Source organism: Gymnoscopelus braueri, assembly GCF_963280865.1.
Source record: "Gymnoscopelus braueri genome assembly, chromosome: 13".
Taxonomy (NCBI): domain Eukaryota; kingdom Metazoa; phylum Chordata; class Actinopteri; order Myctophiformes; family Myctophidae; genus Gymnoscopelus; species Gymnoscopelus braueri.
The window spans coordinates 42,119,471-42,132,824 of record NC_137615.1 but is presented as its reverse complement, the minus strand read 5'-3'; the positions used below and the strand labels follow the sequence as shown (position 1 = coordinate 42,132,824).

Genomic DNA, 13,354 nt, shown 5'->3' with positions numbered 1-13,354 from the left:
GATCGTTGCTGTCATAAATGTACAAATTCATAGAGATGTACAGGCCTTAAACACAGAACTCCAAATACTATTTGGGGAAGAGTCAAAGCCTGTCATAGATACACAAGTCGAAATTGAGAAAAGAAATAGACAGTCTTGATCTAAGCCTTAGGCTAAAGGAAACCATACCTTTTATTATATGGTTTCCTTTCCTTTATGGCTGCGTTTGTTGTCATTTCAATAGACACTGTGAATAGACAGCTGCACAGACAGTTTTTTTCCCCCAATTCATTTTCGGTTCTTATTTATAAAAGAGACAAAAAAATATGGAGGGGACAATAACATATACATATTTACAATAATGTGTATACTGTAGGTAGCACTGAACCGGTTAGTTTGCGTCCTTTTTGGTCAAATGTTTTGACAGTGGAAACTCGTAATTCTGTGTAGGAGTGACTTTATTTATAGTCATTTATGAAACGGTGTTTGCAAGTATGATTTTTGATTTACCCGATCTAATGGCCAATAAAGCAAAGTCAATAGACTTTAGTTCTACTTTCTAGTTCACTGGTGAATTGTACATGAACATCCCTTCTGTTACTGTAGGGGTTGAAGGTATGCAGTTAGTTCAAATTTACATGACAAATCAACATTGCTCTGTTTTAGCATTGCCTATGGGTTTAGTGTTGACCACTTTCAATGTGGCATCCCTATTTTAAACAATTTTCTAGGAATTTCTTATTTCTTCTAAAAAATAATAGCCATACAACCAAGTACTAATTTTTAAAGCAGTGCTTAATTGATTTGTATGAGCTTATTGTACCTAGCTACAATCTTGCAATTATTTGGCAACATAATAGTAGGCTATATATATAGTCAGAATGTAACATACAGTACAGTTGGATTTTAAAACTATTTATTTACCTAATAAGCATCATCTACATGTAACTATACATGTCAAATATGGTCTAAATAATCAACAGAATTCTGGAAATTTTAGTCTGAAAAAGTATGGAATTTTGAAATGGAAAATGTGTAGGACGTAGGAACCCTGCATACTACAGTGTCAAACACGTAGCAAAAATAGAAGATTGACAAACTCACAACGCATTGTGGGCTTGTAGATCGGCTATTTTTGCTAATGTTTTAAGTGAAAGTGGTTAAGTAAAATCATTATCAGAAAAATATAGATTTAAATACTCAAGTCCAGTATTAAAAAAAAGCTTGAGTAAAAGTACAAAAATATTGGCATCAAAATATACGTTTAAGTAGGCTACCAAAAGTATATGTATTCAATACTCAGAATGCGCCATTTTACAGGGACAAAATAGCCTAGGAATATATAGGGCCGAAGTGTTTAATGTAAGTTTTGTTTTCTAAATGCACAAAGTAACAGTAATTTGTAAGTTTTCAAATAATTGCAGTGGAGTAAAAGCACAATATTTGCCTCTGAGATGTAGTGGAGTAAAAGTATTGAAAATTGGAAATTTACTCCAGTAAAGTAAAAACAGTTCAGAATTGTACTCTCAAGTCAGTACTTGAGTAAATGTACTTAGTTACTTTACACTGACAAATTCAAACTCCTGCATATCGTCACAACACACAGAAGTGGAACTGAGGTATGGTGTGTAGGATTTTTAATGTCTTATTGAAGAGAGACATGTTTTATTGCTTTGTTTATTTGGAGTCAGACAAGATTGTTTGCTGTTAAACAGTCCTTTGCATTAAAAACAACAACAGACAAGACACTGACTAGTTACTGTTGAACACTTTTGGGGCTCTTATTGCCATGAGACGAATACCTAGTCCAGGATTATCATCACATTCACAAACACAGAGCACATGGTTGATTGAATTAGTATTTAAGAGGAAGACCCTTTTAGTGTGTTAGCATCTTCTCTGGGTTACACTTCTAGTGGACATTTGACACTTTTTTCCCTTTTAAAAAAATGGAACTGACAGCCGACCATACTGTAAAAACATAACTAGCAAAATAAAGTCTGCACATAAACAGTGGTTTTGCTATCCTGCTCCCCCCCTCCCCGTTTGTGCCTTCTCAGTGCAAGGTTAATGCATGTAAAACCTCTGGCCTTCCACACACACAGGGTTTGAACCATTGTTTCACTCCAGAGACTAACCCCCCACCCCCCCGCAACACCTACCGTACACTTGTGGCATTTTGTATTGCTTGGCTAGATAAATTGACACTACATCTGTGACATTTGCTAATTTAAAGTGATAGAATAAGGCACAGTTTTCCCTATATACTTCGACATTGAATGTTTTCCATTGAGCGTCAACACATTTTAAAAGCGCAACAACACTTTGTTTTTCGAGGTTTGATTTATGTAGCTATCTTGCCATGACGCAACTCCAAATATTGGTATATCTTCAATAGTTGCACAGTGAAACAGGTCTCAGAGTCACTCTTTTAACACAAACGAACAACACTAAAAGAGTGAATTTGAAAATGCAATGCAAGTCAGTGGTTCCCAACCTTTCCTGGATCAGGGGCTCACGCGAAAATCGTGTTAAGTGGTCAGATGGGTTCATTTTCAGAGCATGTTTATTTTAACTATTATATTCGACTGCGTTACGGCTTGGATCAATGGAACTACCATAGTATACTTTATGTTCCCATTCATCGAGATTACAATGTAATTTTATGTCATTAGTATTCTTTTTTTTTCACGTTATATTATCAAGAAGATCTTTGCCAATATTTGGGGGCCTAATGGCAATATCCTCGAGGCCCACCAGTGGACCCTGGCCCACAGGTTGGGAATCGCTGGCGTTGAATATTTTTGGAAAATCAATTTCTAATCAACAGAGCAACTATGGAAGATATCTCGACAATATCTGGAGTTCAAGCACCAAGGCAAGGTAACTACAATACACAACCCAAACCTCTACCAAAGTATCCTCTCGCTTTAAGGCCCATTTCAAAAATAGCTTAACAAATAAAAAAATAAAAAAAGATTCCTACAAGCTCACACGACTCGTCGTGACACGACACGTTGTGAGCTTGTAGATCAGCTATTTTTTTTTGCTATTTTTGAAAGTTTTAGCCTATAACAATATGCCCAGAATATGGACGCCAGGTTGAAAGTGGTAATAAGCGGTAGCCATCCAGTAGATCTCAGCAACATTTCTTCCCCCTCTTCCTCCGGTGGTCTCTCTGGGCGTTGATGTGCACCGTGTCGTCTCTCTCGCGCTCTCTCTCCGCACGGTTCTGGCTCTGCTTCTTGGCCCGGAGGACCATGTGAGTGAAGGCCATGAACATCTGAAAACGGAGAGACGAATACATTTTTGAATGAATTCTCAGGTCGGGATACCAATTTTATCCAATCAGGATAGAGAACTCACACAGGATACAGATTAAAACAACTGAAGTTGGAAGACACAAAGAAATGAGCAGACAAAAATGGAACTGGAACACTATAAACTTTAAGCTGATAAATGGGTACTCTCTCCTGATTGGCTAGAAATGTGCAACCCACCTCTTAATGTGTTTTCTTTTTTATTAAAGAGCTGGAGAGACAGGGAGACCCCTGCGACTCAACAAACACTCTATAGACCCCTTAACAGACGACGTCACACTGGTTGCAAGCGTCATACTGGTTGCAAATGAAACCCATTCTATCAGGTCTCGCAAGGGCGCGCAGCACAAGCCAACACACAAGAGGGGGTCGGGGTGCGCTGAAACCAGCGCACCCCGAAACAACAGGTTGAGAATTGATTGCATGAAACAATCACCTGTGCATCCAGTCTCAATGTTGGTGAGCAAATAATTGGTCTATAGCAATGATAATTACCATCAGAATATAGTGCTTTAACCTTCATCTTTAACCAAAAGATATCTCTTACCCTACCTTTAAAGCTACAGTACAATCCATGATTCATTTAAATGAATACAATGTTAACTTAACCAATCTGTATGGTAGAGTATGTTACAATATACCGGTAACTAATACATCTGCAGTGGTTGGAGGTGGTCTCTTTACTCTTCCATTGAGAAATTTAGACCCTGGTGTCGGGTAGGTTGACAATGTCAATAAGTTATTTGAAGCAAATGTGCACCGGATTGGTCACTAGATTCGCCACCATCTTTATTGAAGTTTAGACATTGTTGCAATTGCCTCTCTGTCAGGAGAGGTGGACACTGGACAACAAACATGAAACTTATGGATTGTAGCTTTACAAGTGGATTGAGAAGATTAAATACAGTTAAGACCCAGTGCTGCGATGACTGTGTTAAACTGCAGCAAATTGGACATGTGACAGTTCTATGACACCAGTTAAAATCCAAATTACACACACAATTACATGCGACCAAAACAAACCGAGATTAAGGGTCACATGTATTACATGTGAACATTAATGACTCTGTAGAAAATAAAGAATGCATGGAGAAGCTATGGAAACGTTGTCTATCTACAGCCAGATTTATACTTAAGTCGTATGACATTCTCGTGTGCCGAAAATAGCCAATCTAGCTGTAGATTGGCCATATGACGGAGGATAACTTAGACATAATGCGACTCCCTGGTGCAGCGGGCTGTATCTCTACATCTGGGTAGGCATTATTCATTCAAACACAAAGCGTGTTTCGTATTTCAATCCGCAATGGCTTTAACCTGCCAATCAATTAGCTACGCCCCCTCCAGACCAGAAGACTTGTGTGTGGTTTTGTGAACCAGCAACTATAAACTATATGGGTACCTTAAGGTATGAGGGCAAAGCCTTCATTATTATTTGCCTAATATGCAGGCACAAGGCCCTACATTTAGTTTGCAGAAACAATTAAATCTAAAAGACCCAATTCTGCCCATCATGGTTTCTACAACTGAACCAAAATAAGACTCACTCACTACGCTACCAAATTCCAAACAAGTTTTGTGTTTGCCAGATATATACTTTGTTTTAGTTATTGCCAAGCTCACCATTTCTTTAACCATTGTTTGAATACTTTATAATATTTAGAACTTATTAATGAGGTGTTTAAACGTGGAATGAGAGCACTATGAAATAGGTGACCCAATGCCTATTTCCACACCAAGGTATTGTTTAAAAAAATGTTATAACTCAAGTGGCTGACAGAGTCCACCCCACAACTACGACAGTGGTGAGCAATATCATTGGGATACAGGGCTTCATGTTCAACACGTCACTCACATTCAACCTTTTTACAGAACGTTATAGTTCATCGGTGTGGATGCTCACATCATTATCGTTACAGTTATCGTTGTTTTCATCATTCATGGTGTGGACGGTCCTTTAAACTTCAACATAATGCTGTGGAAATTCTATAAATACCAAAGATGACGTGACTGATGATGTGGCTTCTGGTTGAAATCCAAATGCAGGTCAATGTTCAAAATGTTAACACAAATGACAGGCTAAATTCTCCAGAAAGTCTGTAGTTGATCAATTCTTCTAGGCTTTATTAGAGTGAACCCCCCACCCCTCCGAGCTCACCTCTTCTACATTGATATTCTCTTTGGCGCTGGTCTCGAATACACGCACTCCCACAGACTCGCCGAAACGCTGTGCATCCTGGGTGTCCACCTGCTTCCTGGTCGGGTCGTCGTTCTTGTTGCCCACTGAGGGGAGACAAAAGGGGGTACAGGACACATTTTTTTCTCTCACCGTTATATATAAACTCACTAGACAACCAACCAGAAAGGGCTCCCAAAAGGCCACCTAGTATAAATCAAGAGAGGTTTGAAAACCGCTGCTAATGGTTTGCTCATACTGTAACAGCGCTACAGCAATTAACCATTATCCAACCTGGCGTTACCCATTTATTTATTTTGTATCACAAGGCGTCATATCACGAAGCATTGAGAGCTTGTAGAAAGGCAATTTTTTCTATTCGGTGTACGAATAAGTACGTATATAAGTGGTTAAAGCACGTAAAGGCAAAGAAACCAAGAATGGCTTATTAGCTTTCTCATACTGTAATAGGACAGCAATGAACCACTTCCAACCTTGAGTCCCGAGTTTGGGAATGTCATAAAAGGCCAACATTTTCAAAATATTCAAAGATAGCGAAAATAGCTGATCTATAAAGCTTATAATTATAACAAAAGAAGGAAATAATGCAAGGTGTAAGAACAAAGAAACAGAGAACCAGGAAAGGGAATTAAAGGAGTTGTATTAATCTCCTACAAGCATTTAGCTGCATCGAACAGGATAAACAAGTTTCATCTTGTGTTGTGTTGTGTGTTGTTCAACTCATTGCTGCTACAAACTGTGTTGGAGGAAATTATAGAGACACACATGTGCTTCAGCCAGCTTTTTCTAATCCCTGGTGCTCACAGAAATGGACATACAGCTCAGTAAATAAATACACTCTAAGTAACTTCCAGGGACTAACCCAGACAAAGACACTGGAGCACAACGATCTTCTTTTAAATATTTAATATGCAAATACAACCAGTGTTTCAATGCTGCTGCATTTTCAGAGTCAGTTGATGCTGAAACTCTGTCCCCAGAGTCCGAACTAAATGCAGAGAAGGAGCGTTCAGCACTTATGCACCACATATCTGGAACAAACTCCCAGAATACTGCAGGTCTGCTACAACTCTCAGTACTTTTAAATCAAAGCTAAAGACTTTGTGCTGCACTGTAACTTTATGCTCATATTTTATCAGCTTATTCTTATGTTCTACTCTCTTAACTGTTTAAAGCACTTTGAATTGCCTTGTTGTTGAACTAAGCTAGATAAAGAGTCAACTGACTCTGATGATGCAGTAGAAACGAAACCTTGATCCTCTTTGCATATTAAATATTCAAAAGAAGATCAGTGTGATCCAGTGTCGTTCCCAAGCTTAGTAACTTCAAGTTAACCAGAGTGTATTTCCTGATCTGTGTCGGAGGGAACACTGTGACAATCACCCAATATATATGGTGATGGTGAGCCTCTCCAGCAAAATCCCAATGAGAAAAAAACAAACCAAAACTCACCCAAGATCTTGCAGACGGTGTCGCAGTTTTGAGAGATTTCATTCAGCCATCTCTTAACATTGACAAATGACTCTGGGTTGGTCACATCGTAAACTATAATGACACCATGGGTGTTTCTGTAATACCTGAGGATGAGAAGAGACAAAAAAGTGTGAGATTTATGCACCATGGCAGCACCCACCAGGCACGTTAATCAGCACTGGAAATAATGTACCGCAGTAGTTCTCAAACTTTTGAATTTTCAAGGACCTCCATAACTCAGAGTGTACGAATGGAACCAAATGGACCCGTATGGGTCCATTTGGTTCCATTCGTACACTCGCAGAGTTAACCCTGAGGTTCCCTGGACCCCACTGTGAGAACCACTGACCTACGGTTGCTACAAGGTTTGATGGCTTGAGGTCATTATTATGGAACAGTAGTTGTCAACCAGTTGTCAACCGTGTGTCTTGAAATGTTCTAACAGGGTGACAGAATCAAGAGGGAATAGTATTTGCTTTCCTGAATTCATGGTTCAAATTCCTAACTCTTAAATGTTTTTATTTAAAAAAAATGTAATGATCAGTTTGTGCTGGGCTTTTTCCAACCACAAGGCCAAGCGAAGGCTATTCACTTTCGTTAAGCCTACTTCCTTCAAACAAAGGAAGTAGGTTTATAGTTTTACATGTACAAAAGAACATCTACACATTGTGCCTTGTCTCCACTAACCCTGCTCCCATTGTGAAAAAGTAAAAAAAAAAAAAAAACACACACACACATTCCGGTAGATTCCTGTAGAATGACCCATTTGCAAACTTCCCTAATATTCCATGACATCATGACAGTCCCTGATCTGCTGTCTGGAATGTGTTTCTCATAATTCCATGATATCCCATGATCAGTAGAAATGCTGGAAATTGGTGTTAACCGTCTATTTCTTTGTATTTTATCATTGAGTTTTGAACTCAAAGCATGGTCAAATGTCATGAAGCCATAAAGGATTACTTGCTGTCTGATGACAGAATATAAATAAAATGTTCCATGTTTCTCTGAGAGAAGTCACGGGTGTTTGGGTGCAGATGATGTGATGTGTTACAGAATGCTTAACAATTTATGACATGAGAATTAATGCAACGTACTGCCACACATTCTCTACAGTTGTGTTTTCAACCAGTGGTTTGGGACCCAAAATTGGGCCAGTGGATCGCAAACCAACAAGGGATAGTGTGTGTAAATATGAACTGGCTCTGGGATAGGGTGTTATAGAATATACAGACCATGGTCAACATAAACTTTGAGTCCATGTGTAAAAGCAGATGAGGAAAAGTGGCAACGGTAAGCTAATTTAAAAAAGAAGACCACACCGTAATGCCCAACTTTTTCACACCACTGTAGACTGGCAACATCCATGAGATAGCACTGTATTATTTAGGACTGGTTCTATGTGCCATCAGTTAACTTTCTTAATAAATAAGCTTCCAATTTTGGAATTAACTAATAGTTTCATGTACCTGGACTATTGCAGTCTATATCTCCCTGGCCCTGTAAAGCCACTATATAATTTAGATTATATTAAATTTAGAACAGTCATTCTTATCTTCCTGTGTGCAATAATGCACTTTGGTTTAGATCTTTCATTCCTCCTAACCCTTCGTTGAGAACTGTAAGAAATGGAATTCACTACAAATGCACTTTACCACAGAGAATTGAGCCCCAACATTTGTGGGAAAGCTGAAATCACTGCAATTATGATGCTATATGTAATAACACACATTGACTGTGTATGACAGTTCCAAAATAAAGTAAAATTTTGTCTGCAAATCACAGCCTTTGTAGAGCCATAATATACATGCATATACATCTATAATTGGAGTGCAGAAGAGAACTGTGGTTCTGAGGCATTAACATTACGTGGATGTGATGGTTCGGAATCTCTCTTGACCCGCCGTGTCCCAGATTTGCAGTTTGACACGCTCTCCGTCGATGTCCACCGTGCGGATCTTGAAGTCCACACCAATGGTAGTGATGTAGCTGCCTGAGAGAGATCAGAGCCAAGCATTAGAAACATCAATACAAAAAAATATATATATAGAAAAAGCAAAAGATGAAAATAGGCAAACACATTATTACTATTTGCTGTAGAATGAAGTATATATGGTTTAAGTGGTTAAACCATTTTGTGATGAAGGTAGTAGACATTGAGCCATGTCATAATCGTTTTGGGGTTTGATTTTGACAAATCTAACCCAGTACTATATGCCGTAGCAAATGTATATGGCCTGTGCAGCTGTTATGCTGCTACATACCAATATGTTGCACTTTAACTGTTAGCAGATTATGGAGACAATGCTGCAACAATAACTCACCAGAGAAGGAGTTGTCTGCAAAGCGGAGGAGGAGACTGCTTTTCCCTACATCTGTGACAGGGAGGACAGAGAACACAATTAACAAGATCTCAGTCTAAGAACAATTGATAGACAATAGATTGATAGATCAGATCATCAATAGCTCAATTACAGCAAAACCCCAGAAGTCTACAGTAAATTTTCCAAAGGGCCTATGAATGTCTGGATTTACAGTATAAACATTCAAGGGAAGAAATCTCTAGATTTTAAGATGAATCTACAGGGGCCTGTACTTGGGCCCCTCCTTTTTTTCCTCTACACCAAATCTCTTTGTCGAAAATAGCCGATCTGCAAGCTCACAACGTGTCACTCGCATTCACTCGCAACGTGTTGCCCGTCAATCTACAAGCTCACAACACGTTGTTCGCATGTAGATTGGCTATTTTCCCCCTATGTCCACCTATTGTACACTAGGGTTTAAGTGGTTAGATTGTGTATATAACATTGGTCACATTTCAAGACAGTTCCCATTCAAATGATCTAACAGCTTATTCCTGCTGATTGCTTGAATACTAGAGCTGAATGATATTTGGAAAAAATGTACATTGTGATATTTTAGTTTTTTTTTACTCCAATATAGGCTATATTGCAGGAGTTACACATGATTACACCAGATATAAGTAGATCTCCAACCTCTGAGAATGCAGAATGGACATGCAAGACCAGTTACCAAGAAGTCATTACTATTGTTTTACTGTCTGTTTAGTCATGAAAATTGTGAAACTTGCTAGTTTTTAGTACAATATGACTGACTCGTTTGCCTTAGCTGTTCTTTGCAGTGTTCCTATTGCACATTTACTTTTACAGTGGATGTTGAAAAAAAAGAAGGAAATTATATATATATATATATATATATATATATATATATATATATATATATATATATATATATATATATATATATATATATATATATAATTATTGCACTATGTGCAATACCAATACTATGTGCCTTGGATACCAAGGCTTATGATCAGAAGGACAATATAAAATGCCAGAGATAACAAAAAAATAAAACTCCAGTGGAAATCAATGAGTAGCGTGTCCAAAAACAACTCAAAACAGGAAAGATCACATCCTTGAGGACAGAATAGACTAGCAATGAATGAAGAGTTGACTAGTTGCCTACTTGTACAGGGCTTTGACACAAGATATAATCGTAGAATTTGTTCTTTGCAAGTAAATAAAGGATAAGTCAAAATGCACTAACTGGAGTCTCCAATGATGAGCAATTTGAAAAGATGATTGTAGTCCTTCGCCGCCATGTTACTGCTGCTAATGTGGACGGTCCCTTAGCTTCCCAGTAAACACAGATAGTTCCACAGTCAGGAGGTAATGGTGCAATGTCCCCAGTAAAACTTCAACTCTCTTACCCAAATGCTAACACATCATCGTAGTGTAAAACCTTTTCCAAAAAAGATTTCCCTGTACAGTACAATGTCATTTCCAGTTGATTTCCCCAATTTTAAGAAATTCTGTGCAGTTTTTCACATCATATACGGTTTCGTTTCCACGTGCAACCGCAGCCAGTGGAGGTGGATCGCTTTATACACTTGAAATGTGTGATTCATGCTAAGGCAAGGAAGGTCCCTGTGATTCCACCTTAGTTCCTGTTCCCATCCAACATTCCAGTTGGGGAATCCCAGCTCACCACATCCAAATGTTAATACTCCTTGAATGAATTCACAGTTGTGTTGCCATCAAACCAGTGTGCACTCTCTTCCCCGCCTCGTCCTCAGGCTGCAGTCAGCTTCACACAATGAATGGCAATGCCTGGGGCACTTTGGTAGAAGTATACAATTCCAAGAGGTCTGTCCCTACTGCTTTGCAGTGGCTGAACTTAGATGTCCTTCACATAGGCCGTTGTTGCCCTGAACCGTTGAAAGTTGTGCATTATGTATTTCTTAACTGCATTTGTTGCTTGACATTGTGACAGCAACACGAAAAAATAGATACACGGGTGGACGCATAGACAACTTGCAGACTAATCAAGTTGCTGCGAGCCAATCCTCAACTTGGTCCCTCATTTGTAATCTTGTGTCATTTGTTCAGCTCTATCAAACCGCATCCGCTTTTGTTAGACAGGAGGTCTCGGGGAGAAAGAGCAGAAACTAGGATGCTTTTTCCCTCTGACGTTATGTAGTGGTTATATCCGATGCCTCAAGCAATAATTCCTTAATTTCACTTCCTCTCCTCAGACAGCAGAGCAAAACGACATCTGCTGCGCCTCCTCCCCGTCTCATTCTACGAATAGGTTGTCCAGCTTCCTCTGCGTGTTCGCCTCGGGTTTAAGAGCACTGAGGACAGAAAAAGATGATCAGGGTTTCGCCGGCAAACTCTGGGGTTCAAATCGCAGTCATAATTTCCATTGTAGTATATGATTCTCCATCCCAGATGACCTTATCACTGTGTCCCTCCCTCCCCTGCATTGCCTCAACCAGCAGCTGTGTGTCACTAAATATAACTTCCCCATCCTGCTTTTACCCACCCTGCATGCATGCTGCCATGCATACACTTCTCTGGCCATCATCATTAAATACGCCCAAAAAAACAACACCACACACATACAGTGTTGGGGCTCAGTCACCCCCCTCTTCTGGAAGACAAGAAGTCACCCTGGGAGATGAGATGAACATACGAGTTTAACTCAATCGCACGACGGTGTCGCTTGCCGACAAGAACAGATCTACAAGTTATAATATGCGTCGCGCATGAAAGCTTGTACTGTAGATCTGTAGCACAATGGAGTTATAAATATGTGAAAATGCAAATAATGTATCTAAGTACCTGAACTATTTGTGTGTGTGTTTTCTTTTTGTAAAAAAAACAAAACAATACAAACTAATTTAATAAAATAAATTGGGATTTCAGTGACTTTTAGCTAGCGATTGTGCAAACAGACATAACGTTAAAGTTGGTTATATATTTTAATATTCTAACGTTATCCACCCACTCCATTCTCAGCCAACAGAGCACATCTATAGCCAGAGGTGGAATAAGTACTCACATTTATTACTTAAGTAAAAGTATCAATACCACACTGTAGAAATACTCTGTTACAAGTAAAAGTCCTGTATTCTAACGGTATACTTGAGTAAAAGTACAAAAGTATTGTCATCAAAATATACTTAACCAAAACTAAAAGTACTCAAGCAGAATGTCCCATTTCACAAGTTTTCAAAATGTATAAAAATATTATTTTAAATATCTAGATCGGCTATTTTCAAATAGCCAAAGTATATATGGCTGACGTTTTCAATGTATATTTTTGCAATAACAACCACAATCCAAAAAGTAACAAACTAAAGTTTTCCAATAATTGTAGTGGAGTAAAAAATACAATATTTGCCTCGGAGATGAGATGTATAGTGGAGTTGAAGTAAAAAAGTATTGAAAATTGGAAATACTCCAGTAAAGTAAAAGTACCTCAAAAATGGTACTCGAGTAGTACACGTACTCAAGTTACTTTTTACACCACACGGCACCTAGCTAAGCTAGCGACATCATCATTACTGTCAACAATGCTAGCGAGAAAGAAACTTCTCCAGAACTTTTCAACGCACCCGTCTCAAGCAGTCAGCCCGCGTCGCTCCCATGCTGCTCGGTCTGTCCTGTCGGCGGGTCTAGAAGCAGGAGTGGTGCCAAACATGTCGCTAAAAACACTGTCTGGAACCCCCTAAGCCGTGGTGTTGGTGCTGGAGGAGGAAGGAATGTGTTGTGTGTGTTGTTCGACCACACCTCACCTGACGACGCTGTGAAGCAGCGGCCCCCGAGCAGAGATGTTGCTTTGCTGCTGATGAAATGACTCAACATCAGCCCTGTGAGCTCACTGCCAGTGTTGCCAGGTTCCGCGAGAGAGATAAGCCACTAGGTCTAGGAAAACAACAAGCCCAAAAGAAACTATGAGCACTTTAAATCTATATATATATATGTGCGTCGGTTATTTGAAAATAGTAGATCTACAAGCTAACAACGCGCGTGTAGATCTGCTATTTTCAAAATAAATCTCTTTATTTGAAAAT

General features: G+C 39.0%; 1 protein-coding gene across 1 annotated transcript; it reads right to left on the bottom strand.

Annotated features, from left to right (window-relative positions):
- Positions 1-1,640: 1,640 nt before the first annotated feature.
- LOC308099022 (ras-related protein Rab-35) lies at positions 1,641-13,121 on the bottom strand. Its single transcript, XM_080447555.1, has 7 exons — positions 12,896-13,121; positions 10,543-11,629; positions 9,294-9,344; positions 8,839-8,962; positions 6,949-7,073; positions 5,458-5,582; positions 1,641-3,262 (listed from the first exon to the last, which is right to left on the bottom strand). The coding sequence occupies exons 2-7, from the start codon at positions 10,595-10,597 to the stop codon at positions 3,119-3,121; spliced, it is 624 nt and encodes a 207-aa protein (XP_080303681.1). The 5' UTR covers positions 10,598-11,629; positions 12,896-13,121; the 3' UTR covers positions 1,641-3,118.
- Between the last annotated feature and the right edge of the window lie 233 nt (positions 13,122-13,354).

What these genes read in the sequence shown, in the direction of transcription:
- LOC308099022 (XM_080447555.1), bottom strand. Translation starts at nt 10,597, where the DNA reads ATGGCGGCGAAGGACTACAATCATCTTTTCAAATTGCTCATCATTGGA. An exon ending in GCTCATCATTGGAGACTCCA is followed by an intron (nt 9,345 to 10,542) that starts GTTAGTGCATTT and finishes TCCCTGTCACAG; the next exon opens with ATGTAGGGAAAAGCAGTCTC. An exon ending in CACCGTCTGCAAGATCTTGG is followed by an intron (nt 5,583 to 6,948) that starts GTGAGTTTTGGT and finishes GTCTCCCCTCAG; the next exon opens with TGGGCAACAAGAACGACGAC.